The sequence below is a fragment of the Dermacentor variabilis genome, chromosome 8 (assembly GCF_050947875.1).
Source record: "Dermacentor variabilis isolate Ectoservices chromosome 8, ASM5094787v1, whole genome shotgun sequence".
Lineage (NCBI taxonomy): Eukaryota > Metazoa > Arthropoda > Arachnida > Ixodida > Ixodidae > Dermacentor > Dermacentor variabilis.
In genome coordinates this window covers 141290415-141317435 of record NC_134575.1, presented here as the reverse complement: position 1 = coordinate 141317435, position 27021 = coordinate 141290415, and the positions used below count along the sequence as shown (strand labels likewise).

Sequence of the window (27021 nt, the reverse complement as noted above, 5' to 3'; positions counted from 1 at the left end):
TAGTGTTACACCAAGGTATTTATAGGATTCACTTGTTTCAACTGGCATGTTAGCGATTGCATAGGGAAATTGGAGCGGGGTTTCGCGGTGGTGGAAGGAAACTAATTTACATTTGTTAGGATTAAGGGTCATTAGCCAGTGGTTACACCAGTCAAACACTTTATTAAGATCATTCTGCAGCGCTATTTGGTCAGATATGTTAGTTATTTTGCGGTAGATAACACAGTCGTTAGCGAACATGCGGATGTTACATGATAAATTGTTAGGCAAGTGGTTGATATATATTAGAAATAGAAGTGGGCCGAGGACAGATCCATGCGGCACGCCGGACGTTGCAGGGAGCGAGTCAGACTTGACATTGTTAAGGGAAACAATCTGAGAGCCGTTAGTCAGAAATTGGGCGATCCTGTTTAGAACATCGGGTGGCAGATTTAGTTGAGAGAGCTTCATCAGTAGACGCTTGTGTGGTACTTTATCAAAAGCTTTGGTGAAGCTTTTGATAAGTGAAGAAAAATAGCATCTGTTTGTAGGTTATTGTCGAGGTTAGCATGCATGTCGTGAAGAAAAGGGGCTAGTTGGGATTCACATGCGAGGCCTTTTCGAAGTTCATGTTGAGAGGGATTAAAAAACTGTGAGAATCAAGGAACTGCATGATCTGAGAGTATATAATATGTTCCATGAGTTTGCAACGCACACTGGTTGGAGATATGGGTCGGTAATTTAACGGACAGTCTCTGTTGCCTGCTTTGAGAACTGGAATGACCTTTCCAGTCGTAAGGGAGAATTCCTGAGCAGAGTGACTGGGAAAACAGCTACAGTTAAAATTCGAGAGATATGTGCTTACTGTTGTTTTAAGAGCTTGGAATTTATTTCGTCCTTACCAGTAGAAGATGACAACTTCATTTTTTCAATTTAGGAAAGGATACCAGAGAAACTAATGCTTGTGGGTGGCATTTCAGGTAAACTAACAGAAAACAGTTATGTTTCAGTAGGGTTAGGTTCATTCGTAAAGACAGACGAAAAGGCTATATTAAATATATTGGCACTTTCTGAACAACTTGCTTCTTGACCAGACTGATTAGTAAGGATAACAGGAGGGGTGTCATGTGGGTTTAGAATTTGCCAGAAACGTTTGGGTGAATCATAAAGGATTTTTGGTAGCTCGGTATGAAAGAATGAGTATTTAGCGTTGCGCGCTTGTGTTAAATATGCTTTTTCTGCAATGTTGTATTTGTCCCATGCACAAACATCGTTCCTAGTCTTGGTGACACGAAAAAGACGTTTCTTCTTGTTTTCAGGCGATTTTAATCACTTAGTAAACCAAGGTTTTTGGCGAGTAGGACGGCAAGTTACCTTAGGGATGAATTCATCAGCTAACTGGTTCATTTTGTTTTTGAAAAGTAACCAGTTTGCGTTAATAGGTCGTCCCCAAAAACAGTCATCAAATGACGGAAAAAAGGCATCAAATTCACTAATGAGGGCCCCATAGTTCCCCTTGTCATATAGTCGAATTGTTTTACTGCAAGCTTGACGTATTTCTGGAACAAAGGCAAAATTAGCGTGAATGACTTGGTGGTCACTTACTTCATTTAGAAATTTTATAGAAGACAGGCTGCCTGGATCTGTTGTTAAGATTATGTCAAGAATATTGGCGGTATCGGAAGTGACTCGTGTAGGTTGTGATATCAGCTGAGTAAGATTAAAGTTTAGGCAGACGTCGAGAAATTCGTTAGCTTCTTTCGCATAGGGTGCTGACGAGGTTAGGGTCATCCAATCGATATTCGGAAAGTAAAAGTCTCCAAAGAGAATGACGCGAGCATTTAGGTATTTGGTCGAAAGTTTGGTTAAAATACTATTAAGTTCGCGTGAGAAATCTGGACTGTATCTAGGAGGCCTGTAGCAAACACCGAAGAGCACCGACTGTGGTGCGTAAAGACAGATTAACCGTAATATTTAAAGGTCGGAGGATATTTTGATAGCAGAGCACGAAAGTTGTTTGTTTGCAGCAATGAGGACGCCCCCGCCACGTGTGCCGGGAAGATGCTTTCTAAAAAGATTAAAGTTGGGCAAGTCGGATAAAGCTTCGCCGTCGGGGACGTCAGAAGTCAACCACGTTTCAGTTACTATAAGTAAATTGCTACTGGATGAAGATACAAGTCTCTACACATGCTGGCGTTTAGAAAGAAAGCTGCGAATGTTTGTGAAAATAATCGAAAAAGAGAGATTAGCTTTGTAACCAAGAACGGAACCATTTAATGATCTGGGGTGGGGAGGGGGTAGCTGTAATTTTTCTTCGACAGTTTCGGTTGTATCGTCGAATACGTAGCGTTTGGAGCCCATAAATAATGTTTTATATCGTAAAAGAAAAGGACCAGATTTTTTTTTAGCAAAGGTGAGAAGGTGCTTCTATGCGTTCCGAACGTGAGGCGAGAAATCTTCCCCAATGCTAAAATCTGTATTTTTGAGCTGAGAACCATTAGCAAGAACACTTTCGTTGGTTTTAAAAGAGTTAAATTTTACTATTATGGTGCGGCACCGGTCTCGCAAGTGGCGACCAAGACGGTGGGCACGCTGTTATTTCCTTTGATTCAATGGATACATTCAAATGGTCCCTGCAAACCACAGTGATTAGCTCCTCCGACTGAGCGTTGGTCTCGGATGGCGTGTCATCCGCTATGCCGTAAAACAAGTTGTTTCGTGGGGAGCAGTTTTCCATGTCGTCCAGCCGAGTCTCCAATACCGAGACCTGTCGAGCAGTCTGGGAGGTGGTGGTTGCAACGATGTCTGATTCCGTTCGGAGTGTTTGAAGCTGGTGGTAGTGCGATTCTAAACGGTCGATTCTTTTGCCTAGTCCGGAAATGGTTTTATCGGTGCTTGAGAGCTGGCTGTTTAAGCTCTGCACGTCACCAATGAGCTGGGCTTGACCGGAAGACAAGCCTTTTAGTTCATTTAGCTTTTCATTTAGGGTGGTTGGGTCACTTTCAATGTCTCCGGATAACATAAGTAGCTAAGAACAAACAATGTTAATACAATCAGACATGATACAAACACAGCACTGAGGCCTCGGTAGCTGAATAAAGCATCTATTGCTCGATTTTTTAGAGAGAAGGCGATACTGGTTACTGACCTGCATGGTGAACAGAAATGGATTAAACCTTGTCGTGGCACAGCCACCGAGCCCACAGAGCTCGCCCGGCTGGCGGGGATGATTTACACGCAGTGTGCCTGATGAAGTCGATGACGGTGTGGCCTTGAATTCCCTTGGGAGCTGACAGTTTCCAGGTTCCAGCGTCGCATGAACTACTTTGGCCAACGCTGGAAGTAGGCGCCAGTTGTCCACGGTGACGCTTGTAGGGAAAGGGCAGTTCACGTGGATGGCTGATACAGGGCCCAGAAGAACAGGGCCCAGAAAAAAAGGGCCCATATAGCAACTAAGTTGTCGTGGTGGACGAGGACGGCGTGGGCAATATGCGAGACTGTGCCTGCGTGTCCCGAAGGCGTGTAGGAAAGCCAAACTGCTAGAAAAAGTCAATAGCAGCGCAGTTTACAGCGCGGCGCGGTTTCAATTGCGGAGAGGACGGATTGGCCTTCTCTTACAACGCATGTTTGACATTGGCCGTTACCTTTATAACATCATTAGCTCTCAAGCGTGTTTTAAATGTGGCGTGCAACTTTCTCTTTTTATATACAAGGTGCTTTTTCTTCTATAAAAACATTCTGTTTAAATCGAAGCAGTATACGGCTAAGTTCTGGAGAAACTTGCGCACGTCTATCGAATCGTGTAGATCGAGAATTTCACCTCATACGTGGGCCACTCCCGAAGATAGTTCAATCCTCGGCCATCCGCGGCGTACGTGAAACCGGCTTTAAAGGCCAACTGCGGCGTTTTTTTTATCCACACTAGGATATAGTCATTTTAAATGACATTTACAGTCCTGTCACCGGTACGTTGATTGGATTCGCTTAGAAGTTCATCAACACTTTTAAATAACCAATAAACAAGATACAGAAACCGAAACGGGTAGCTGATTCGTGTGACGGCACGATGAGTCAATGACGTCACATCCTACACTACCATAATGCAAAGACGCAGAACGCGTGCTAAACACGCAGTACACTTGGCGTTAACGCCGAAGAAGCGATGCTGGTGATGTCTCCTGACGCCACAGGGATCTTTTACGGAGTTTCCGAACTAGACAGCGGAGATTTAGGCGACGATTTCAGCAGCAGTGGCGGTGTAGTCTCTGACGTCACACACACAGGGTGACCAGTAGAAAGTCATGAGTCGGGAACGCAATCAATCTTTAAAATTGCATTTTCAGGGAAACTAAATGACTTGCAGTCATATAGTCTGGTGCAGTCTGGCATAATCATAGTGCAAAAGAGAACATACATTCAAAATTTTATTAAGATCGATGGACATCAAGAAATCGCCGAAGTTGCCCTTTAAGCAGTGGACCAACATGCAAAAGGAAGTTTGACAACTTAGGTCCAAACACAGCCCGTACCAGATATTAAGTTGATAAGAACAGATACTACGCTTCGACACGCATCGGCCATGTCTATGTTCGCACCGACCCCTCTTTGACGGCGTTCCAAGTGCTTGCGTATCTCCTTCCCTTTCCCTCTGGTCTCCCGTGGTGGCAGTCCCGTAAGCGTGCTGCCCGCCAGGACCGCGACGCGGAAGGACATGTAAACCATCCATGTTCCCGCAAACTTGGAACGTTTCACGGAACAACGCCCGGTTTCAGAGGGAGTTTGTCGGGCACCAATTTTGTGCGGCCTGTGTTGTGTGCGAGCGCTTCTGGTTTTCGAGTGACCTCACAACCATTACTGCACTGCGGGACGTTGACCAACGCACGATCGCCTTGGCTACGGTGAGGCCGTGTATGCCCTCGGAGTGCGGTGAAGTGTACGGCTCTTCTACGTGCCGGGATTCGTTAGTAAAAGGTGTCGTGCCACGTTTTGCAACAACGCGTGGGTATGCAAGCCCCTAGGTGCCTCATCATATTCCGAGGCTCAACACTGCGGAGTCGGGCCTCGCCTTCCATTTATGCGGATACGGCGTTTTACGCACGCCAATGGGCAGTTCGCCATTCACGGGACCATATACAAAACTTCGCTGGTCATCCACCTTCAGAGAGTGCAATGGCGCAAATTTTTTTTAAAAACTGTCCCAACCTCAACTATATAAGGAGACATGACGTTACATTAGTGACGTAATGTTTGCTTAGGAGATGCCTTAGGACCAGCACAACTTCCAGGATAGCCCCGAAAATTTGCTGAAAATGTTTCAGCGTTCCAGTTAAGACCATCCCGAAGATTTAGACAACAGACAGCAAAAAGAGCCATCGAAAACATTCGAAAAACTTCCTATACGTGTGGGTGTGTCCCGCGCTGAGCGATAACATTTGTTATAATGATGAAAAGCGGACACCCAATAAAGACAAACAAGTACACCGTGTCAATGCCTCCCTCTCGAAAAGCATAGCACCGATGCTGCAAACCAAACAGGAGACCCAAGGGCACTTATTAAACGAAACCAACAAAACAAAGAAGCAAATTGCAAAGTAACACAGTCCAGAAACTGCCCAAAGTTCAGCTATGTAAAGTCCCAAAGTTCGTTAGCGCTGGAAGAACGGCTTAAGCCGCGCAACATGAACTATTTTAGGTCGCGAACGGCGCCGCTGTGAGTGAAATGCCATCTGTCACGACTTCATAGTCGAGTGCGACAGCGCGCCGGATGATCTTGTAGGGTCCGAAATAGCGGCGTAATAGTTTCTCACCGAGCCCTCGTAGGGGTATCGGGGTCCAAACCCAAACACGGTTGCCGAGCTGGTACTCGACGTAGCGTCGTCGAAGGGTGTAGTGTCGGCTGTCGCTACTCTGCTGGTTCTTGATCCGCAGGCGGGCGAGCTGCCGGGCTTCGTCGGCACGCAGGAGATACGTGGCGACGTCAATATTTTCTTCCTCGGTCACGTGCGGCAGCATGGCGTCGAGAGTCGTCGTCGGGTTCCTGCCGTAAACCAGCTTGAACGACGTGATCTGTGTTATTTCTTGCACCGCCGTGTTGTAAGCGAAGGTTACGTACGACCGGACGCTATCGCAGGTCTTGTGTTCGACATCGACGTACATTGCTAGTATGTCGGCGAGGGTCTTACTGAAGCGCTCCGTAAGACCATTTGTCTTACCTTTGACAAATGACCTCTATGACCTTTGTCATAGAGGTCGTCTGGCGTGATGAAGGCGGTCTTTTCGCGATCCCTCTCATGAACTTCTACTGGCCAGTAGGCAGTCTTGAGATCCATTGACGAGAAGTATTTATAGTTACAGATTCGATCCAATGCGTCGCCTATCCGTTGGAGGGGGTATACGTCCTTCTTCGGGATCTTATTCAGTCGTCGATAACCTATGGAGAAACAGAGGGTTTCGTCCTTTTTCTTCACCAAGACCACAAGAGCTTCCCATGGGCTTTTTTACGGCTGGATGATGTCGTCGAGCAGCATTTCGTCGACTTCTCGAGTCGAACCTCGGTTAGGACTCTGGTGGAGTGGTCGAGCGCACTCTTCGGTTATTATGCGATGCTTTGCAACTGCTGCTTGTCGAATCCTCGATGACATCGAAAAGCAGTCTTTGTATCGTCGAAGAAGATTACTGAGCTGTTGATGCTTACTCACGGGGAGACTTGGATTTATGTCGAAGTCTGGTTAGGGAACTATGGTCGTCGGGGTAAATGTGGCGGAATCTGAGAGGACAAACGTATTGCTGGTTTCTTAAATTTCCTCGATGTACGAGATCGTCGTGCCCGTGTTCATATGCTTGACTCCTGGCTGAAGTTTGTCACCATCGCTTCCGTTTTCCCTACGCGCAATCGAGAGGTCCCTCTTGCGGCGCAAATTTCACGATCGAGCAGTAGACATTGATCACCCTCGACGACGCCTTCTAGGTCTCCAGGTGTTTCGGTGCCGACGCAAAAAACAATGCTGGAGCGAGGCGTGATACCGACTTGATATTTGAGCAAGGCGTGGGGACTACGATAGGTCTGCGGTTGTATTGCGCGATCTTCCAACAGCGTTATCGACTTCGACTTCATGTCGATGACTGCGCCATGTTGGTTCAGGAAGTCCATGCCGAGAATGACGTCACGTGAATAATGTTAGAGGATAACGAAGGTGGCAGGGTAGGTCCGATCCTGAGCGGTAATTCTTGCCGTGGATATTCCAGTTGGCGTTATTAGGTGTCCTCCAGTTGTTCGGATTTCAGGGCCTTTCCATGCAGTCTTGACTCCCTTCAACTGGGCGGCGATGGGTCTACTCATCACGGAGTAGTCGGCTCCTGTATTCACTAAGGCGGTGACTGCGTGGCCGTCGAGAAGCACGTCGAGGTCTGTGGTTGTTTGTTTTACGTTGCATTTAGGTCTTGGCGTCAGATGACGGCTGCATCACGTTGACGTGTGGTTGGCACGTCGTGCCGTCTGGTATTTGGTCGGTGCATTCTTTGCTTGCAAGATTCGTCGTGATGGCGGCGTGTCGTTGTTATGTTGCCGAGATAGTGTCTTCGGCGTGTTCGTCGGCGGCGGAGGATCTTCGTCAGTTCGACGAACAGCAACCGCACCTCCATCGGTTGCTCCTTGTAGTTTTCCAGATATGGGCTCGCAGAGTGGCCCCGGGCTGGGGCAGTGTATGGACGGCGCTGCGGCGACAGGTAGCGGCCTGGTGACGGCGAACTTGATGGCCGTCGAGGGCTCCACTGGGTGGCGGCGGAGTAGTCGGAAATATCACGAGGGCGTTTAACTTGCTTCAGGCTCGGAGCGTTGGCGGCGAATCCTCGCAGTCCCATTTCGCTGTATGTGCACCGGCGGTAGATGTGGCTCGCTTTTCCGCAGTGATAACACAGCGGATGATGGTCGGGGGTGCGCCAAACGTAGGTACTCCTTGGAACGCTGCGCTGGGTAACGGTCGGGCGTGCTGGCAGCGGCGGCGGTGGACGACGGAATTGCGGCGTTGCGGGGCCCTGGCGTGGCGCGGAGGTGGACAGTGTCGGCGGGCGACGGCGGCGTAGGTCATCGCTTATGGCTGGGGTTGCGGTGATTGGGGCTGCCCCTGAGGAACTCCAAGTGAATGATGTAGTTCACTCTTGACAATGCCAGTCACCGAGGCCACCTGGGGTTGCGACGAAGGGAAGATCTTGCGCAGTTTGTTCGTGCACAATGGCCCTGATGGTCTCTTGAAGGTTGTTGGAACGGAGTGCTTGGATGGCACACTGCGACGTGAGCACTTGGCGGTTATATTGCCTAGTGCGCATTTCCAACTCAGTCGTCGGTGCCTCTGTAGAAAACTCAGCTACGGTGTTGGGCGGGTGGCGGATCAGTCCGGTGAAAAGTTTATGCTTGACGCCCCGCATCAGGAAACGGACTTTTTTCTCCTCCGCCATTTCCGAGTCGGCGTGCCGGAAAAGACAGGCCATTTCCTCCGTGAAGATCACATTGGTCTCATTGGGCAGCTGTACTCGGGTTTGTAGTAGAGCTTGGGTGTGCTCTTTCCGCGTGACGACGCTTGTGAATATCTGCAGGAAGCCGCTTCGGAACAGGTCCCACGTCGTTTAGGTGGCTTGTCGATTCTCGAACCGCGTCCCGGCGGCGTCTTCCAATGCGAAATAGACATGTCGCTGCTTGTCGTCGCTGTCCCAGCTGTTAAAACGTAGCGACCCTCCCATACGTTTCCAGCCAGCTTTCCGGGTCCTTGAATGTTGAACCGCGGAACGTCGGCAACGCGATCGGTGTTGGCGACACTGGGGCTGTCATTGTAGCTGCTGTCGTGGCCGCGCACTTACTGGTCTCCTCAGGGAAAATCCGTGCACCGGGGGCAGCCCATGCAACCTGGTGTTGGTGTTGACGTTGGTGTTGTCTTCGCGGCTAGGGCTTGGCTCGCGCCTTTGAGGGGGCGTTCGGTACATGAACGCACTGGCACCTCCAATAGATGTCACGTTGTAGTGATGGTGAATGATACAGCTGTAAAAACTGTGAATGAGAAAACTAACTTTTTATTGGGCGAACTTGCGCCCACAAAAGCAAGTTACACTTAAAGGACAGCAATCGCGGCGAACACGGTCGGCGATCGTCGAAATCTGATCTGCCGGTCAAGCGCGTCGGCTTTATACAGGAGTAATCGAAGGTCCCATAGTAATCGGCGGACCCTGCGTGTCTTCCAGACAGCTCTAGGCAATTCGCGTCACATATGAAATCAGATTATACAAACTTCGGTGACAACAGAACAATCGATAACATTCGAGAAACTTCCGATACATGCGGGCGCGTGCTGCGCTGAGCGGTAACATTTGTTAGGCGGTGAAAAGCGCTTACACGTAAAAAATAAACAAGTCCACGTGTCAATATTTTCTGTACCTCACAACGCGACCTTGCAACATAGAGATCTAACGCTCTAGACTTAAAAAACAAGAAAAAAAGCTCAAGTCATCGTGACGCCGTCGCCGCCAAACATCGTTACGTAGTCTTGCTTCTCTCGTCGCAGACAGCCTCCTCTCAAACAGAACTACTTGACTTACACAAACACACTTGCTCATCTGATAACTCTTCGAAGACTCGCAGAGGGGTAGAATCGCCAAAAACCAGAAATATACTTTCCATAGTATCAATTCCGATAGTGCGCGTAATCTTTGTTATTTTTATGAACACTTTGTTACGTTGTTTTCGCATTTGGTTTTTAACAACACGCCATTGTACATTTTTCCAGTCGTCCGCGCCGCAGAAGCTCGGATGAATGTTGGTACATCCGACCTGATGACATCGGGTGAGCGCATACCTACTCTCCTTCAGGCCTTGTACAGTGTATTGCAAGATAGCCACCTGCAAGATTTTCTTTCTTTTTACTTGCGATGCACTGTAAGACTTGTTGCTGTTATCTGTTGTTTGATACAGGCAGAATTTTCAACCGCAAAAGTCAGCTAGGGTTATTACTAAAGCGGTAGAGATAGAAAGACTTAGTGAAATGTGCGGATACTAAATTCAAGTGCTATACGTGAGTGGCATGTAGGCTCTCTAGTGAAATGTGTGGGAATGCCTGTTTTCTTGCTAAAATCGAAAGAAAATGAGTTCCTTGCCGTGCGAGCACGGAGTTGACTCAATTTGATAGGTTGTCGAGTGTTTCCGTTTTTCTGGTACAGCGCACTGATATGCTTAGATTACGCTGTCGCTAGTAGTGCATAAGGTAGCACAGGGTCGCAAGAAGAGACTGTTCCAAGTAGCGTTTCTCTGTGTGCCCAGTTCACTCTTTTTATCAGTACCCATGGTACATCGACGTGCCTGGACATTTCCGTGACGCAGCCTTGTACCAAACACTCAACAAAATGAAATAAAGTTGTCTCGGCTCCTTTGACGGATTCTTGTTGGTAGGATGCCACTCTAGATTTCCAAATTTTCGGTCAAGCGGGTATCTTTGTTTCGCAGAAAGAAAACTTCAATCTCATTACTAGTTAAAACTAGCAGGGGTATTTTTCACGCCCTATCACCATTTCCATACAGTCAATCAGCTTTCATTAAACTTTGTTATCTCTTACTTTGATTTTGCCCAGCACCCATGACATCGGGCAGCAGAGACCGGCCCATGCGAATCGTGCAGCCGGCGACAGCTAACGGAGGCGGAGGCGTTTCCAACAGTTCCCCCTGGAATGCTGCATTCAGCAAGACGTCGTTAACGGACATGACGGGGTGCTTCATGGTGAGCTGGCTTAGTATAATGTGCACAGGGAGTTCTAATGTTGTTGTGTTGTCCGTATGCGATCGCCAACATTGGCGTGGACTGTATATGGTTCACTTTCTTTAGTAATTGTCTTCTGTCAACAGCAAGACAATTTCAGCACTACAATTTATCCTGACACATCACACTTGTCGATCACTGTCGTCAATCTTCCAAGTGTCTGCTGATGTAAAGCAAAAACCAGTAAGTTGCAGAGAGAAATTCTTTCAGCTACGTACCGCACCGAATGAAGCCCACATATTCCTATTGTGGTAATACACTGTGATGCTCAAAGCCCACTCGTAAATGACTGACGTCAAAGCAACAATTAAAACCTACTGCACTGTCCGTACAAAAAACTTTCAAAGCCCTTGCGTGATTAAGCCAGCTTGTCATTCGACCGCGGAACGGATGAAGCTTCGTAGCTCGAAAGCTTTTGGCACTGATGGCCATTTGCCTCATCCCTTACAAGCACACTAGTGCACCCTGACTATGCAGTTTACATTTGGCCAGGAGAAACCAAACACTCAGAACATTCGGGGCCTGGTTCATTCGAAGCGCCGCGCTGTCATCGCTCACATCTTGGGGCGGCCGGGAGGGCGACCGAGATCTGACAGAATTCTGGTCACGTGTCTGTTACGATTGTTCTGGGAACCACTGAACGTTCAGCTTGGGCGGGCTTTCAGTGTCTACGATCCAGAGAGTTTTCCGCATCGTTACAAACCGACACGGAGTGCGGTAGCGGCCAGTCGAATTTATTATTGCGAATAGCATTTCTTGCGTACTTTAGGCACTTTGAGTCTGCGTAGTATTTAACCCCGGCCCAGTGAACCAAGTTGCCTACTAGCTTGCACCACTATAAGTTAGTGCTCTCGATCGTGAAGCCATCGGCGTCGTTCATCGTTATCATGTCAGCTTCGTCACCCTCCACTCGTCCTGTATCGTCGTCAAGCCGTCGTTCTCGTACAGTCGTCGTCGTCACGCTTTCATCAGACAATTGTTATCGCTTCAGAAACGTCATCCAATTACCATCCTGCCATCGTCGTCATACCGCCTGCGGCTTTCCCTCGCCGTCATTCCTTCTTTGCCATTCCACCGTAATAATGCCATCGTCATTGAACGGTGATTATGCCGCCGTTGTCACGATATCGTTGAGGCATTGTCGTCATTTCTTGGGGGATTTGTTGTCGTGCTTTCGTCAGGGTGTCGTCGTGTTCGTTCCGTGGTCATCGTTCCAGCTTTGTCATGAGATTTTCGTTATAACGTCGTCGCGCTATCCCCATCGAACAGTCGTCATACCATCGGCGTCATATGCTTGTCATTGTCCCATTGTCCTCTCATACGGTCACCGTCACGCTGTCGGCGTTATAGCATGACGATTATTTCAGAATCGTCATGCCACTGTCGTGATGCCGTCGTCGTCATACCGTCTTCATCTTTCCATCGACGTCTTTCCTTATTCTGTCGTCGTCAGTGCGCGTCGTCATGCCCTCGCGGTCGTGGCCGACCCGCTCGAGCGAGTGGCGTAGCAAAGTGAGCCAATCCGGCAGACAGTGTACGTCGCACGCATCCGAAGCAATGGAAATCTTTGAATGACAGCTGTAAGTCCTGAATAAGCTTGTACTGAACAGTGCGGTGCGCTGTTACATTGCCCGAAACAAAATCGCGTCAACGTTGTCAGTCATCGTGAGATTGGTTCTGCCGAAATTTTTGAGATGACTTGGGCTGGCCAGCTCGAATGAGCATCGGAGCATCACACGTGCTATACCGAAGCTCTGCCGCAGCGCTTGGCGACACATCTTGTCATTTGCGACCTTATTTCCAAACTTCGTACTATGGCTGTACATCGTCGATATATTTAGAAGAAACTCCTGAAGTCCAGGTGAACAATTCCTACTGGGTACCTTACATCTCATTCCTTATGGACGTTGGACGAAGGCACAAACGCAAGACAGCTTCGTTTATTCAGCGCGATTGTGGGTGAAAGTATAAATGAAAAAAAAATGAAGGAATATTCCTGAAGGGGCTCGCCCTAGGATAAGGCTACGCAGAAATACTCTCATTATGCAACCGCTTCACTCATTCGATGAAATGTTGTATTTAAGCGAGAAATGTTAATTCTATGAACTTGGGGAAACAGGTTTTTCATTTAGAGTTCCAATTCTTTTACATCTAGCAAATGTTAGTATATAAAAAAAGTCAAGCCGAAATTTTACAAATCTTAATATATATATATATATATATATATATATATATATATATATATATATACGCCTGTATTAAGCGAGGCCGCAGATAGCGCCAGCCATGACGGTCTGGGCTGATGATCGTATACCGATGAAACCAATGAGGTGAGCTCAAAGCGCGCTCAATACATGTATCAATTCTGCCAGCTGTAGATGTCTCAATGCCATAAGTTTACAAAATCGCGCTACCCCCTGTCATTGGTGCGCATTGCGCCGCTTATTCCCTGACGTATGACATAACAACTAGCTCAAACCAAGATTCTCTCTCGATTAACGGCGCTTTATTATACTATGTAGCAGTACGGAAATCCATGCCTTCAGTGCGCAGAATGAAGATATTTATCCATTAAACGCTGCTGCCGCATTTTCGCACGAAGTAGACCATTGTGGACATGTATGTCAACGTGTGCTGCAGTAGAGGCCGACGCTATTTTCCAACCGGCTGACCGCGTTGTTCAAAATTGTCTGGAGTACGCGTACTGCAAAGATTGCTTGCCAAATAGGGGCATAACATTTTGATCACACAATGTTTTCATAAAGTCTGACTTTATGTCCTCCATTCAGGCCCCATTTGCTCATTCGGCCCGAACAAAGGACTCTTTTCGACGCAATGTCACTATTTGGCACGCCTTTTGTTGCAGTACACGTAGAATGCAGACGAGTGGCCGTTGCACGGTGTAAAAGAACCCGGTAATGCGATTTGCGGATAATTCTCTGTCACAGAAATGACGATGTTCGAGCGAAGTCCCGAAACTCGCCTAACCTTGCGTCTTTTCTCATGCAGCGTTCACCGTTGCCTTCGAGTGTGCCGGCTGAGACTGCAATTATGCAGCAACGACAGCAAGCAGTAAATGAAGTCAAGGGTGCAGAGCAACCTAACTCTCGCTCGAGTCAAGAAAAAAGGGATCCTGTGTCAACGCCCAGTGATAGACTTAGCATCATCGGGAAAGCTTTGACAGGTACGCCTTCCGCGGTTGCAGTCCATGACGTGGCACGTTTTGTCCGCACAGATTAAAATGAGATGGCAGCGGGCGTGTGCGCGATGTGGTGTGAAATAGCCAACCTGCAAAGCTGCAGGCCAAGTTTCTTAGAGAATCATTGTGCACAAAGCGTTATCAGCTTCATTGGTGCCGCAGCCCAGATGGTTCGCTTTGCACGTTATTTATTCCGCATGTTTCTCCCTCGTGTTGCTAATTTCCATCGCGCGCAGATAAGTCAAGGCAGCGGAGCCTTTCTTGCATTCGCCTGAATACGATTAGGGCTTTTGGAGTCAGGAGCCTTACGCAAGGCATTGGGTTCCGCAGCTAGATACTGAACTGCTGATATCTAAGCCATAGGCATCGAGTCGACGCTGCAGGAAGTTGCAAAGAATATATGTGAAGGAAGACTTTGGTCGACCGGTGTCCCTAGAATGCAATATAACACGCGTTGTCCTAATACTTTCCCTCGGTTTCGCACGTATGCGTCAGTGATCACGAATCCTTTATTCAACGCGTAACTGCTGGCGTTCCTCGAGGCAGCCATGTTAGCGCTCCTATAGGGTATATAAAGATGATCATCTCTGTGACCCCCGAGAATAAAGCCCATTCTTAAGCTGATGGCATTGCAACATTTCAATTTTTTTTTCAAGTTTCACTATTTTTCTGAAGCCGTGTACCATTTAACACTTTATCTAGTAGGGACGTCATTACCACTTAGGAATTACTGCAACCGAATCCAAAGCTGTTTTAGTGCTATAATTTGCTCCTGATATTCGGTTCTAGCACAATGCAATTTTCAGGCAGGACAGACGTTGTAGGACTCGCCTCAATGGGCCAAGTGGCTTACGGCGTAGCGCTGCGGAACACGAGGTCGCAGGTTCGACTCGCTGCCGAGCTACATTTTAGTTGGGGAGTAAATGCAAGAACGCTCGCGTACCGTGCTTGAGGTGCCCGTTAAAGAATTGCACGTGCTATTATTGCAAGTTATTATTCGCTGCCATTGCAAGGCCTGTCGTGGCCGCGCACTTCCTGGTCCTTTCAGCTAGAGGTCCGCGCTCCGGGGCTGCTTTCATAGCCTGAGGCTAGCTCAGACACAAGGGCAGCCTGAAAGGTGCAAGAATGTCTACTGTGGGATAAAGACGTTATTTTTTTTCTGCCTTCTATTGTCTTTTTTTTACAGGATATTACTGCTGTATTCCTACTACACTATTTATGTTATGATATTGTTACGTAGGAAGACACCGACGAAAAGCTATTTACAAGTATATTTACAAGGCTACAAGGCAATACGCTGCGCTTGGCCAAGAGGCAACAGCCCGCGCTAGCTTCTAATCGTCGTCGTCGTCTTCACACTGCTCGCCTTTCGTGATCGCACATACTGTGCCGTAGCACTACCCCCGGCGGCAAAAGCGCCGTCCCGGAGCGACTAAAGATCGGACTCGGAAGCAGTGTAGTAGGCCTTGAGCCTACTGACGTGTACGACATCACTAGATGCCAGAGGAGTGGACGAGGTTGAACCCACAGGAGCAATTTCGTAAGTCACAGGCGTCACCTGGCGCAGCACGCGGTAGGGCCCTGTGTATCGCGAAAGGAGCTTCTTTTGAAAGTCCGACGTGACGAGTGGGCGACCACAGGAGCACGAGCGCACCAGGCGAAAACTGTACGTCACGATGGCGGGCGTTGAACTGGCACTGCTGAGTGGTTTGTGAGGCCGTCAGTCGAGCACGGGCAAGCTGGCGTGCATGGTCGGCGAGGGCGATGGCGTCGCGCGCATACTCGCTTGTTGAGACCGAAGCAGGCGGAAGTGCCGTGTCTAAGGGCAAGGTAGGTTCGCGACCGTACAGTAGATAAAAGGGAGAAAATCCAGCGGTGTCGTGCCGGGAAGAATTGTACGCAAATGTTACGTAAGGAAGGGCAATGTCCCAGTCGTGGTGGTCCTTGGAAACGTACTTGGCCAACATATCGGTAAGAGTACGGTTTAACCGCTCTGTCAGGCCATTGGTTTGAGGATGGTATGAGGTAGTCAGTTTGTGTTGAATGGAGCAGGAACGCACAATGTCAGCGATAACTTTCGAGAGAAAGTTTCGACCACGGTCAGTAAGGAGCTGTCGCGGGGCGCCATGAAGCAAGATAATGTCACGCAAGAGAAAGTCCGCGACGTCAGTGGTGCAACTGGTAGGGAGAGCCCGAGTGATAGCGTATCGGGTGGCGTAATCAGTCGCGACGGCTACCCATTTGTTCCCAGAGGATGACGTGGGAAAGGGACCGAGCAGGTCTAATCCAACACGAAAGGACGGTTCCACAGGGATGGTGATCGGCTGGAGATGACCGGCAGGTAGCACCTGAGGTGTTTTCCGACGCTGGCAGGGATCACAGGCAGCAACATAGCGTCGAATGGAGCGAGCGAGACCAGGCCAATAGAAGCGGCGGCGGACGCGGTCGTACGTGCGGGTTGCCCCAAGATGTCCTGCAGTGGGTGCGTCATGCATCTCAAAGAGCACAGTCTGTCGTAGTTGTTTTGGCACGACAAGAAGAAGGTCAGAGCCGTCAGGGAGGAAGTTCCTTCGATACAGAATGCCGCCCTGGAGGACATATCGGCGAACGGATGCGTCGGTAGGTGTAGAACGCAGACGCTCGATAAGTGCTCGCAGCGATAGGTCTCGGTACTGCTCATCGGCGATGTTAACGAAGGCAGACACAGAGAAAATGCCGTTGGCGCTACTACTGTCGGCGTCGTCAGGCTCGTCGACCGGGTAGCGAGACAGGCAGTCAGCGTCCTTGTGTAGTCGGCCAGATTTATAGGTGACAGTATACGAATATTCTTGGAGGCGTAAGGCCCAGCGACCAAGTCTGCCTGTAGGATCTTTCAGTGGGCATAACCAGCAAAGCGCGTGATGGTCTGTGACAACGGAAAAGGATCGGCCATATAAGTATGGGCGGAATTTCGCAACCGCCCAAACTAGGGCCAGACACTCACGCTCAGTGATGGAATAGTTGCGCTCCGCGGGTGAGAGGATCCTGCTGGCGTAAGCGATAACCCGGTCGTGGCCACGCTGACGTTGTGCCAGTACCGCGCCAATTCCGTGACCGCTGGCATCAGTACGGACTTCGGTAGGCGCAGAAGGATCGAAATGGGTCAGAACGGGAGGCGTTGTGAGAATGTCGATTAGATGTGAGAATGCAGAGGCCTCGTTATCGCCCCACTGGAAAGGGGCGTCTTTTCTCAAAAGCTCGGTTAGTGGTCGTGCTATGGCGGCGAAATTTCTCACGAAACGGCGGAAGTACGAACAAAGGCCGATGAAGCTGCGCACATCCTTGACACACTTCGGAACAGGGAAGTGCGCAACAGCATGGATCTTGCCTGGGTCCGGTTGCACTCCGTTCGCGTCAACGAGATGTCCAAGGACGGTAATCTGGCGACGGCCGAATTGGCACTTGGATGCGTTGAGTTGCAGACCGGCTCGACGAAAAACGTCCAGGACTGCTGAGAGGCGCTCGAGGTGCGTAGCGAACGTTGGGGAGAATACGATAACGTCGTCCAGGTAGCACAGGCACGTGGACCATTTGAATCCGTGAAGAAGGGAGTCCATCATGCGTTCAAAAGTGGCAGGGGCGTTACATAGACCGAACGGCATCACTTTGAATTGATAAAGACCGTCGGGTGTGACAAAAGCAGTCTTCTCGCGGTCGAGATCGTCCACGGCAATCTTCCAGTAGCCGGAGCGAAGGTCAATGGAGGAGAAATAGCGAGCACCGTGGAGGCAGTCAAGGGCGTCATCAATCCGAGGTAGGGGATACACGTCCTTTTTGGTAACCCTATTAAGGTGCCGATAATCCACGCAAAAGCGCCATGAGCCATCCTTCTTTTTGACCAGTACTACAGGTGACGCCCATGGACTATGTGATGGTTCAATAATGTTTTTGGCAAGCATTTTGCGAACTTCTGCGTGAATAACTTGACGCTCAGCTGGTGACACTCGATACGGGCGGCGATGAATAGGAGGGGCATCGCCGGTATTAATGCGATGTTTGACAGCTGTAGTTTGGGCCAAAGGACGATCCTTAAGGTCAAAAATATCGTGGTAGGAAAACAGAACGCGGTAGAGTTCACGAGCGTGCTCGGACGGCAAGTCGGGGGCAATCATTTTCTGGAAGTCAGCGATGGTACAATTTGCCGACTGCGATGGTAGAGGAGTATCGGATGAAGTGTCGTCAACTGCAATGGATGCTACTGAGTGATCCTCGAATGAGCAAAGGTGGGCCAGAGACATCCCACGTGGCAGCACTTGTGTCGTCAAGCCAAAGTTGACCACTGGCAGGCAAACGCAATTCGCCGTAATAGATAAAACTGTTTGAGGTACTGTGATCCCGTGTGTAAGGAGGACGTATTGCAGAGGAGCCGCGATGTAGTGACCGTCGGGGACTGGTGGGGATGACACTAGGTCAACGTAGGTCAGTGCCGAAGGTGGCAAGCGAACGAAGTCGGCGGAACTGAGGCGACTGGGGTGTGGTTCAGCAGGATCGAGAACAGGCAGGTCAAGGCGGAGAGTACTGGCGGAACAATCGATGAGAGCAGAATGTGCGGAGAGGAAGTCTAAGCCGAGGATGATGTCGTGGGGACAGTGGGCGATGACTGTGAATAGCACGATTGTTGAGCGATCGGCGAAGGAGACGCGGGCGGTACACATACCAATAACGGGGGCTGTTCCGCCATCGGCGACACGGACAACAGGCGTCGTGGCGGGCGTGATAATTTTCTTGAGCCGGTTACGAAGGTCAGCGCTCATTACGGACAAATGCGCCCCAGTGTCTATGAGTGCAGACACAGAAACACCGTCGACTTGCACGTCAAGAAGGTTCAGATGAGTGGGCAAGGTCAGTAGAGGATTTGGCGGCGTAGGGAGCAATGCAGCGTCACCTCGAGGCGCTGCATCGTCTAGTTTTCCGGCTGGGAGCGGCGTCCGAAGGGAGTTGGCGAATAGGAGCGACGGGGCTGGGGAGAGCGAGATTGTCGTCGTTGGGGCGAAGGCGAACGAGAATAGGGGCGGTTCGTTGCAGGAGAATCAGTGGCGGCATTATCGGAAGGTGCGGCATAGGGACGAGAAGGGCCACCTGAGGAGCGAGAGTAGGCAGTGTAAGTAGATCGGATCGGGGAACTCCAGCGACTGCGACAGTGCCGAGAAATGTGCCCGATTCGATGGCAGTAGAAACAAATGGGCTTGTCGTCAGCAGTGCGCCATTCAGATGGGTTGCGGAAACGTGGTGGGTAAGAAGATGCGGGACGGGGCGGAATGGAAGAAGCCGGGCGGGTATCAGGGCGATGGGCCGAGCAGATGGTGTGAAGACCCATGTTTTCGAACTCCTGGCGGACAACTGCCTGGATCAGTGAGACCGTGACTGCAGATGTGTTGGTGGGACTGGAGTCGAAGGCAGCCGGATAGGCGGCCTCGATCTCACGCCGGACGATCCTGGTAACATCAGCAGTGTTGTTGGGACGAGGAGCGTCGGCACAGGAAGATGTCGCTGGGGTGTTGGGCAGACGGGCAAACTTCGGGTGAATACGTCGGCTTTTGGCGAGTTCCAGGCGGCAGCACTCTTTTATAACAGCATCCACCGTCGCTACGTTGTTGCACACGAGCAAGTTGAAGGCGTCATCGGCAATGCCTTTGAGGATGTGGGAAACCTTGTTTGACTCAGTCATGTGGGTGTCAACTTTGCGGCACAGAGCCAAGACGTCCTGAATGTACGTGACATAGGGCTCTGTTGACGTCTTCACACGGCCGGAAAGCGCCTTCTGCGCGGCAAGTTGGTGACCGTAGGGGTTGCCGAACAAGTCTCGAAGCTGTGTCTTAAGTGAATCCCAACTGGTGAGCTCATCTTCGTGCGTGCGATACCAAACTCGAGGTGTGCCACCGAGGTAAAAGACTACGTTGGCGAGCATAATAGTAGGGTCCCACCGGTTATTGCGGCTGACGTGTTCATACAGGCTGATCCAGTCATCGACGTCTTCCCCATCTGTGCCTGAGAATACGCCAGGATCACGGGGAGCGGGGAGAGTGATGTAGGTCGTCGAAGTGGCAGCAGGTGTCGGAGCCGGCGGAGTCGGGTTGTCGTCGCCGGGAGCCATGAAGGAAGGCACGACGTACCGTCCACTGCGAAGCTCCGTGACGAGGTACAGGGAACGTCCACCTCCACCAGATATGTTATCTAGGAAGACACCGACGAAAAGCTATTTACAAGTATATCTACAAGGCTACAAGGCAATACGCTGCGCTTGGCCAAGAGGCAACAGCCCGCGCTAGCTTCTAATCGTCGTCGTCGTCTTCACACTGCTCGCCTTTCGTGATCGCACATACTGTGCCGTAGCAATATTATGACGTTATTGATGGTACTCGAATACACTATTGATCTTCATGTTTTTATATTCTTTGTGCAAATCTTCTTGGTGATAACTGCCTGCGTCAAAGCAGCTAGCACAGCAGCTTTTTGTTTTTTGCCCTCCCAATGAACTCAGTGGTCAAATGAGCTTCAAATTAAATACTAGTTTAACAACTAGTTTAGCAACATAACTTTTATTTTGCGGTGAGATAGAGGAACCACATTTGAAAAAAAAACGAAAAATCCTCCAGGCATCAGTAACTTTTTCAAACTCTAAATGGTTCGGCGTGACAGAAAATTCGGGAGCGGAGGCGGATTTGCTCTATTTCTTCAATCTGACCTTCACTTTTCTGTACTCGCCACACCTGATACTGAGTCTTTGTGGTGTAAAGCTCAACTTGAACATATGTCTTTAAATTCAGGTGTCGCTTACCATCCACCTGGTTCTAATATTGAGCATTTACACAATGTGAATTTTTGGATAGTCATAATTATTCATAACAACGTTATCTGCATGGGCGATTTTAATGGTGCCGGTGTTCATTGGTATTCCATGAAAGCAAGCGGACACGAAGTAGCTATCGGGCGGGACTTGGTACACATTTCATTGTCTTGTGGCCTGCACCAGATCTTTCAGGATTTCACTCAGCAAACTTCAGTCCTTGATCTCGTCTTTGTTACTACATCTGTTTTTAAGGCCCGTTACGAATGCGATGTTATTGATGGAATATCTGACCATAATGCTGTGTTAATTTCAGTTCGAGGCATCGTACCTAAATCCCGCTATATCTACGGCACATTTCCTGACTTTAACCACGCCGATAATTTGGCAATAACAGATGCCCCATGTGATTCTTTTCATGAGTTTGAACTAAGTAATCCCTAGCGATACTAATACCTCGACAGGTTTCTTCGAAAATTTTGTCATTAAGTGTATCAACCTTTTTATACCTTTGAAAAGAAAGAAAACAAACACTGAAATTCCTTGGATGACTAGGGACCTTTTGCATTTATCACGTCGTGTGGCCAGATTACGTCGATCGAAAAGCTCTGGTGACTCAACAAAACACATGCAATTCCATAGCGCGTAAAGGAACTCTGTTCTAAAATGGTTGCTGCAAAAGAATTTTCTTACAAGGTAACCTTGCCTAAATTAATGACGGCTAATCCCCGAAAATATTGGAAAGCTATCCTACCACCTGGGTCTTCCTCGGACACGTTAAAAATTAACGATGTTGCAGTTTCTGATTCGCAGACAATAGCTTCTTCTTTTAACACCTTCTTCCGCTCTGTCTTTACGACTGGTAACTCTTTAACGCCTGTTTTTGATACCGAACCATACCCTCCAATCTAAGATATATCACTGTCTCCTGAGGGTGTGCTTAACTTAATCCTAAACTTAAACACCAAGAAGTTGTGTGGTCCGGTCGGTACCCGGATTGTTTTTCCCGTTCGATACTCTCTTTGGTGCAGCAGATATCTAACAATTATCTTTAAAAAATCTCTCTCAACCGCCACCCTTCCTCCCTCATGGAAACTTGCTTCAATTCTGCGCTTATTGAAGAGGGTAACGTTCCGTTATCTAACGATAGGCCACTCTCCCTAACAGCACACTCATGTAAATTACTCGAACACATTATCATTAAATATATTCTGGAATGTCTTGAAACTAACAAAATTTTATGCACTTTCCAGCATGGTTTTAGACGCGGCCTTAGCACTATAACTCAACTGACAGAATTTGTTCGTGACATAAGCTGCTCGTTAGACATAGGTGACCAGATTGATACTATTTTATAGACTTTTCAAAGGCCTTCGACAATGTGTCACACCCTAAACTTATGCACAAGCTGTTCGCTATACTTAAAAAATATGCATCTTTGGTGGGCTGGATATCTGACTTTCTTTCCCAGCGTTCGCAATACGTATGTTTCAACTTTACTAACTCACCCTTGATGCCTGTTTCATCAGGGGGTTCCCCAAGGGTCAGTACTGGGACCTCTTTCACTCCTGCTTTGTATTAATGATCTCCCCTTACACACCTCAGTTAAAATACGCCTTTTTGGAGATGATTGCGTTTTATATCATACCATTAAATTTCCTACTGGTCACATTGTCTTTAGCAATTATTTGGCCGACTTCTGTAACTGGTACAAAGCATGGCGAATGAATATCAACTTTTCCAAAACTGTCTCCATGTCCTTCACGTGACGCTCATCCCCTTCCTTCTTTGGCTATGCCTTTAACAATATTACTTTAACTAGGGTCTTCGAATTCAAATATTTAGGTATCCTACTAACACACGATTTGTGATGATGGAAACACATTGATATAACCGGTAACACAGGTTACTTACACAGTACGCTGCGTCTCACTCCTCAAGAAACTAAACTTCTTACTTATAAAACCCTCATTCGCACCATCCTGGAATATGGCTGCATTGTATGGAATCCATACAAACACTGTGACGTCAAAAAACTAGAACCAGTGCAAAAAAAGGCGTTGCGTTTTGTTTGTAGGAGATATGACAAGGAATTTTCGCCTTCTAACTCTCTTCCCGTACTTGGTCTCACTGCTCTTGAGGAGCGTCACAGACTTGAATGCCTAAAATTCCTTCACATGTTAATCAATTCTCCTCGCCTCGCCTCTCTAGATATCTATTTCACTTTTTCGAAACAATAATGTACGAGGGGTCACCATTCTCTAAATATCTGAACCTTTTCTGCCCGTACTGATTTCTTTAAACACAGCTGTTTTCCATCAACAATTGATTTCTTTAAATACAGCTGTTGTACATCAACAATTGAAGTCTGGAATACTTTACCGAGCAACATCCGTTCACTACCACTGAAACAATTCACGCAAGCTTGTTTATATATGTATGTATGTTCATCCCACTCCTGCAATAGCCTCATTGAGGCTGCAGTATGTATAAATAAATAAATAAATAAATAAATAAATAAATAAATAAATAAATAAATAAATAAATAAATAAATAAGTAAATAAATAAATAAATAAGGGCTGCACAGCTCAATATCAGTAACGCTGCAGATCAACTTCACCGGGAGTCGCGGGCCACGATTTATGGGAAACCGTTCATCCTGATGAGAAGGTTCTCTATTTGGTGGCGTTCACTGCCTTCCTAAGCACGGGTAAATCCAGGAGAGGAAAGGGCTTTTCTCGCTTCTTTATCTGTTGTCTTCGTGCAAAGCTGTGCTGGGCGAATCTATCGAAGAAGGGGAGGTGAGACCTAGCCGTTACCCAACCCCCTACACTTCCCACCCTCTCATTCACTGTGACAGACATGATAGTGAATCAGCGCTAACAACACTGTTTGTGCATTTTAGAAAGGTGGGGCTTACGTGCAGCAACAGACGCACGCTGTTTTTCAGCGCCACCCATTGACGTGCACTACAAGCATCTGTAGCGAAACCTGAGGCCGCGCTGTCTGCTGGCGGTAGCAGACGACGAGACTTTCGACGCCCGCTGGAACCTCTACTGTTAGTAGGCGAGCCAGTCACGATTGCCTTTTTAGAGAAGCCATTCTCGGCCGATTTTGATATTTTGCAATGTCCGTGATGATGACACTCCTTGGAGGAAACGCGGCAGTAGTTTTTCCACTAAAGTATTTTTTTTTGCATTGATATTTAGAGCGTGACAAAGCTTTGGAACATCTTTACGCAGCTTACTTACGCCACAAGAAGCATGCAGCGTAGGCGGGGTCGAATAACTAAACTATATAAATGGGCGACTCCGCTTGCCACTGCGCCAACCGTAGCTTCGACTCCACAGCAAGTCGTTGAAGCGGAGCATCTGGTCGCTCGCGCAAATATGCCTCCGAGAAGTGGCGCACACTCAACGCTCGACACGTAGTACTGCTAACTGCGCCTATCACGTGACCCGGCACTACGTGGCATGATCGCACGCATGGGTGCACAAGGGGAACACACTTACCCTGAACGCACTCGACCAGGAAGGGACAGGCTCGAACGTTATTGAAAAGCAAGGGAGTTAAAGATCCAAAAGTTGAAACAGGCCAAAGTTATGCACTGTACGCTATGATGCCAAGGTTGAGCTGATTAGGTTGGAGCGCAAAGCTTACGTGTACATACATACCTGCCAATTCTGATGCTTGCCAAGTTGTTAGCGAAGGCCGTCAGGTAGTGGCAAAGAGCACTTATGAACGAACAGCTTTGGGATGTGGGCCCCTGACCATTCACTCTCCTGGTCATTCCGACGAGATGCCTCCTCCAACAAGTTTCCTGCAGGTTCCTGACAGGCTGCAACTGCATATGCAGCCGTCTTTCCGACGCGCCGTCTGAACGATTACGTGCCCCTTTCACACGATGTAACTGCATAAAAAGCGGTGCAGACATAAAATCTCATTGCATGAAATCCAGCCCATGATGCTTAGCATAATTCTACCGGGAAGAGTAGTGAAGGAGCCCGTGGAAACACTAAAAACACAAAAAAATGTGTCACAGCGCTAGTGCCAGCATGTTAGAAGCAAGAGCAAACTGGTTGTCAATAGGGGATGGCAGGATAGACAGAGCAAAAAAGTTGAATTTTACGTTTCAGTGTCAGAAAAGCATGCGAATCCTGAGGAACATTGCAGTATAACGGCGAGCGTGGACGACCAATCCAAGCCGCCTAAAAATGATGCCAAATCCGCAGATTAATGTATTCGAAAACACGCTGCTTCTGTGTTCATGTCGTCTTAGCCATGTTCAACAGCTTCTTTTGAAGCTTAATTTATTGCGACTTCATATGAGAAATACATTCCGTTAACGGCGCGTTTGTTACCTGGCGCTGCAAATGTTCACAGTGAATGGGCTGCTGTAGTGTATTGCGTCACCGTCACGGACTGCTTTGCTCATCTTTGTCGCATTTCACCCGCGCGCAATTCTCTACGTTGTGTCCCAACAACGCCCCCGTACAAAAATGACTGTTGATTAACCATTGATATATTGTTGGGGAATTGTTGAAACAACGGACTTCAACAAATTTTCAAAAGCAATAGAGTTCGCTCAACACTTGCACAACAATATTACCGTTGAGTGTTCTCAATAAACAATTTATTGGGTGATTTGTGTTGATTTTTGTAGTTGTTTTTTTGTTGTGTAGCAGTTGAGTGCAGTATCAATAATTAGGACTCGCATATGAAGACATTCCAAAAATTTAATGCGAAGCGTTCCAACCTCATTGCTGTCGCTTTGCAGCAGGTAGGTTCTTCTTTCACCTCGTTTTCATAAAAAGAAAATAATGTGTGACCGATGGGGTGGCATTGAACGTCGGCCGTTGTGCCCGGTGCTCTAACCATTACGCCACGAACGCGCGCATGCTCCTCTCGTTCGACAGCCAGTAAGTTCCGAAATGCTTGGCGCGTGCGCAGCGTGCCACTTCCTCGTGCTGTCGCTAAAGCGGGCGCTTTCAAGCGCCTATCTCTGGGACCGCCCCACTTTCGTAGCCGTTTTCTCTCTCTAAAAACTGCAGCGTTAGACTAGCTTCATGACCGCCCAAATTCATAACGATTTATTTCTTCGCCGGTGTACAAATGCCATCGTCGTTTTAACATACACTAGATGACATAACCATTGGTACGATACAAAATGAGCACGTTTCGGGGAGCAGAAGAATGCGAAGTTCACTCGCAAACACGGTGACTACGCGCATGTGGAGTTCACCAAAAGTAGACACGGCGGCAGCGCGGCCGGCGATAAGACAGGCGCCGACACGCGACGACGCTACTTCGAGCATCCGACGCGCTGTGCGAACCGTAGGATGCAAGCGGCGCACACGCTGCGAACATACACGTGAGAGATCTTCGAATTTCCTGCGACGCACCCTCTGTCCGGAAAGTAAATATAGCTTTTTTTATCCAACGGCCGCGGTCATCATCATCATCATCATCAGCCTGGTTACTCCCACTGCAGGGCAAAGGCCTCTCCCATACTTCTCCAACAACCCCGGTCATGTACTAATTGTGGCCGTGCCGTCCCTGCAAACTTCTTTATCTCATCCGCCCTCCTAACTTTCTGCCACCCCCTGCTACGCTTCCCTTCCCTTGGGATCCAGTCCGTAACCCTTAATGACCATCGGTTATCTTCCCTCCTCATTATAGGTCCTGCCCATGCCCATTTCTTTTTCTTGATTTCAACTAAGATGTGATTAACTCGCGTTTGTTCCCTCACCCAATCTGCTCTTTTCTTATCCCTTAACGTTACACCTATCATTATTCTTTCCATAGCTCGTTGCGTCGTCCTCAATTTGAGTAGAACCCTTTTCGTAAGCCTCCAGGTTTCTGCCCCGTAGGTCAGTACTGGTAAGACACAGCTATTATATACTTTTCTCTTGAGGGATAATGGCAACCTGCTGTTCATGATCTGAGAATGCCTGCCAAACGCACCCCAGCGCATTCTTATTCTTCTGATTATTTCCGTCTCATGATCCGGATCCGCCGTCACTACCTGCCCTAAGTAGATGTATTCCCTTACGACTTCCAGTACCTCGCTGCCTATTGTAAATTGCTGCTCTCTTCCGAGACTGTTAAACATTACTTTAGTTTTCTGCAGATTAATTTTTAGACCCACTCTTCTGCTTTGCCTCTCCAGGTCAGTGAGCATGCATTGCAATTGGTCCCCTGAGTTACTAAGCAAGGCAAT

General features: G+C 48.3%; 1 protein-coding gene across 3 annotated transcripts in view; it reads left to right on the top strand.

Annotated features, from left to right (window-relative positions):
• LOC142590624 (uncharacterized) overlaps positions 1 to 27021 on the top strand; it is a 79354-nt gene that overhangs the window by 13999 nt on the left and 38334 nt on the right. For 2 of the 3 annotated variants that reach the window (XM_075702956.1, XM_075702959.1), the window contains exons 3-5: positions 9753 to 9809; positions 10591 to 10736; positions 13785 to 13959. In XM_075702956.1, the coding sequence (XP_075559071.1) occupies positions 9753 to 9809; positions 10591 to 10736; positions 13785 to 13959 (378 nt within the window). The remainder of the gene's footprint in view (positions 1 to 9752; positions 9810 to 10590; positions 10737 to 13784; positions 13960 to 27021) is intronic. The other variant, XM_075702957.1, reaches the window with a different exon arrangement.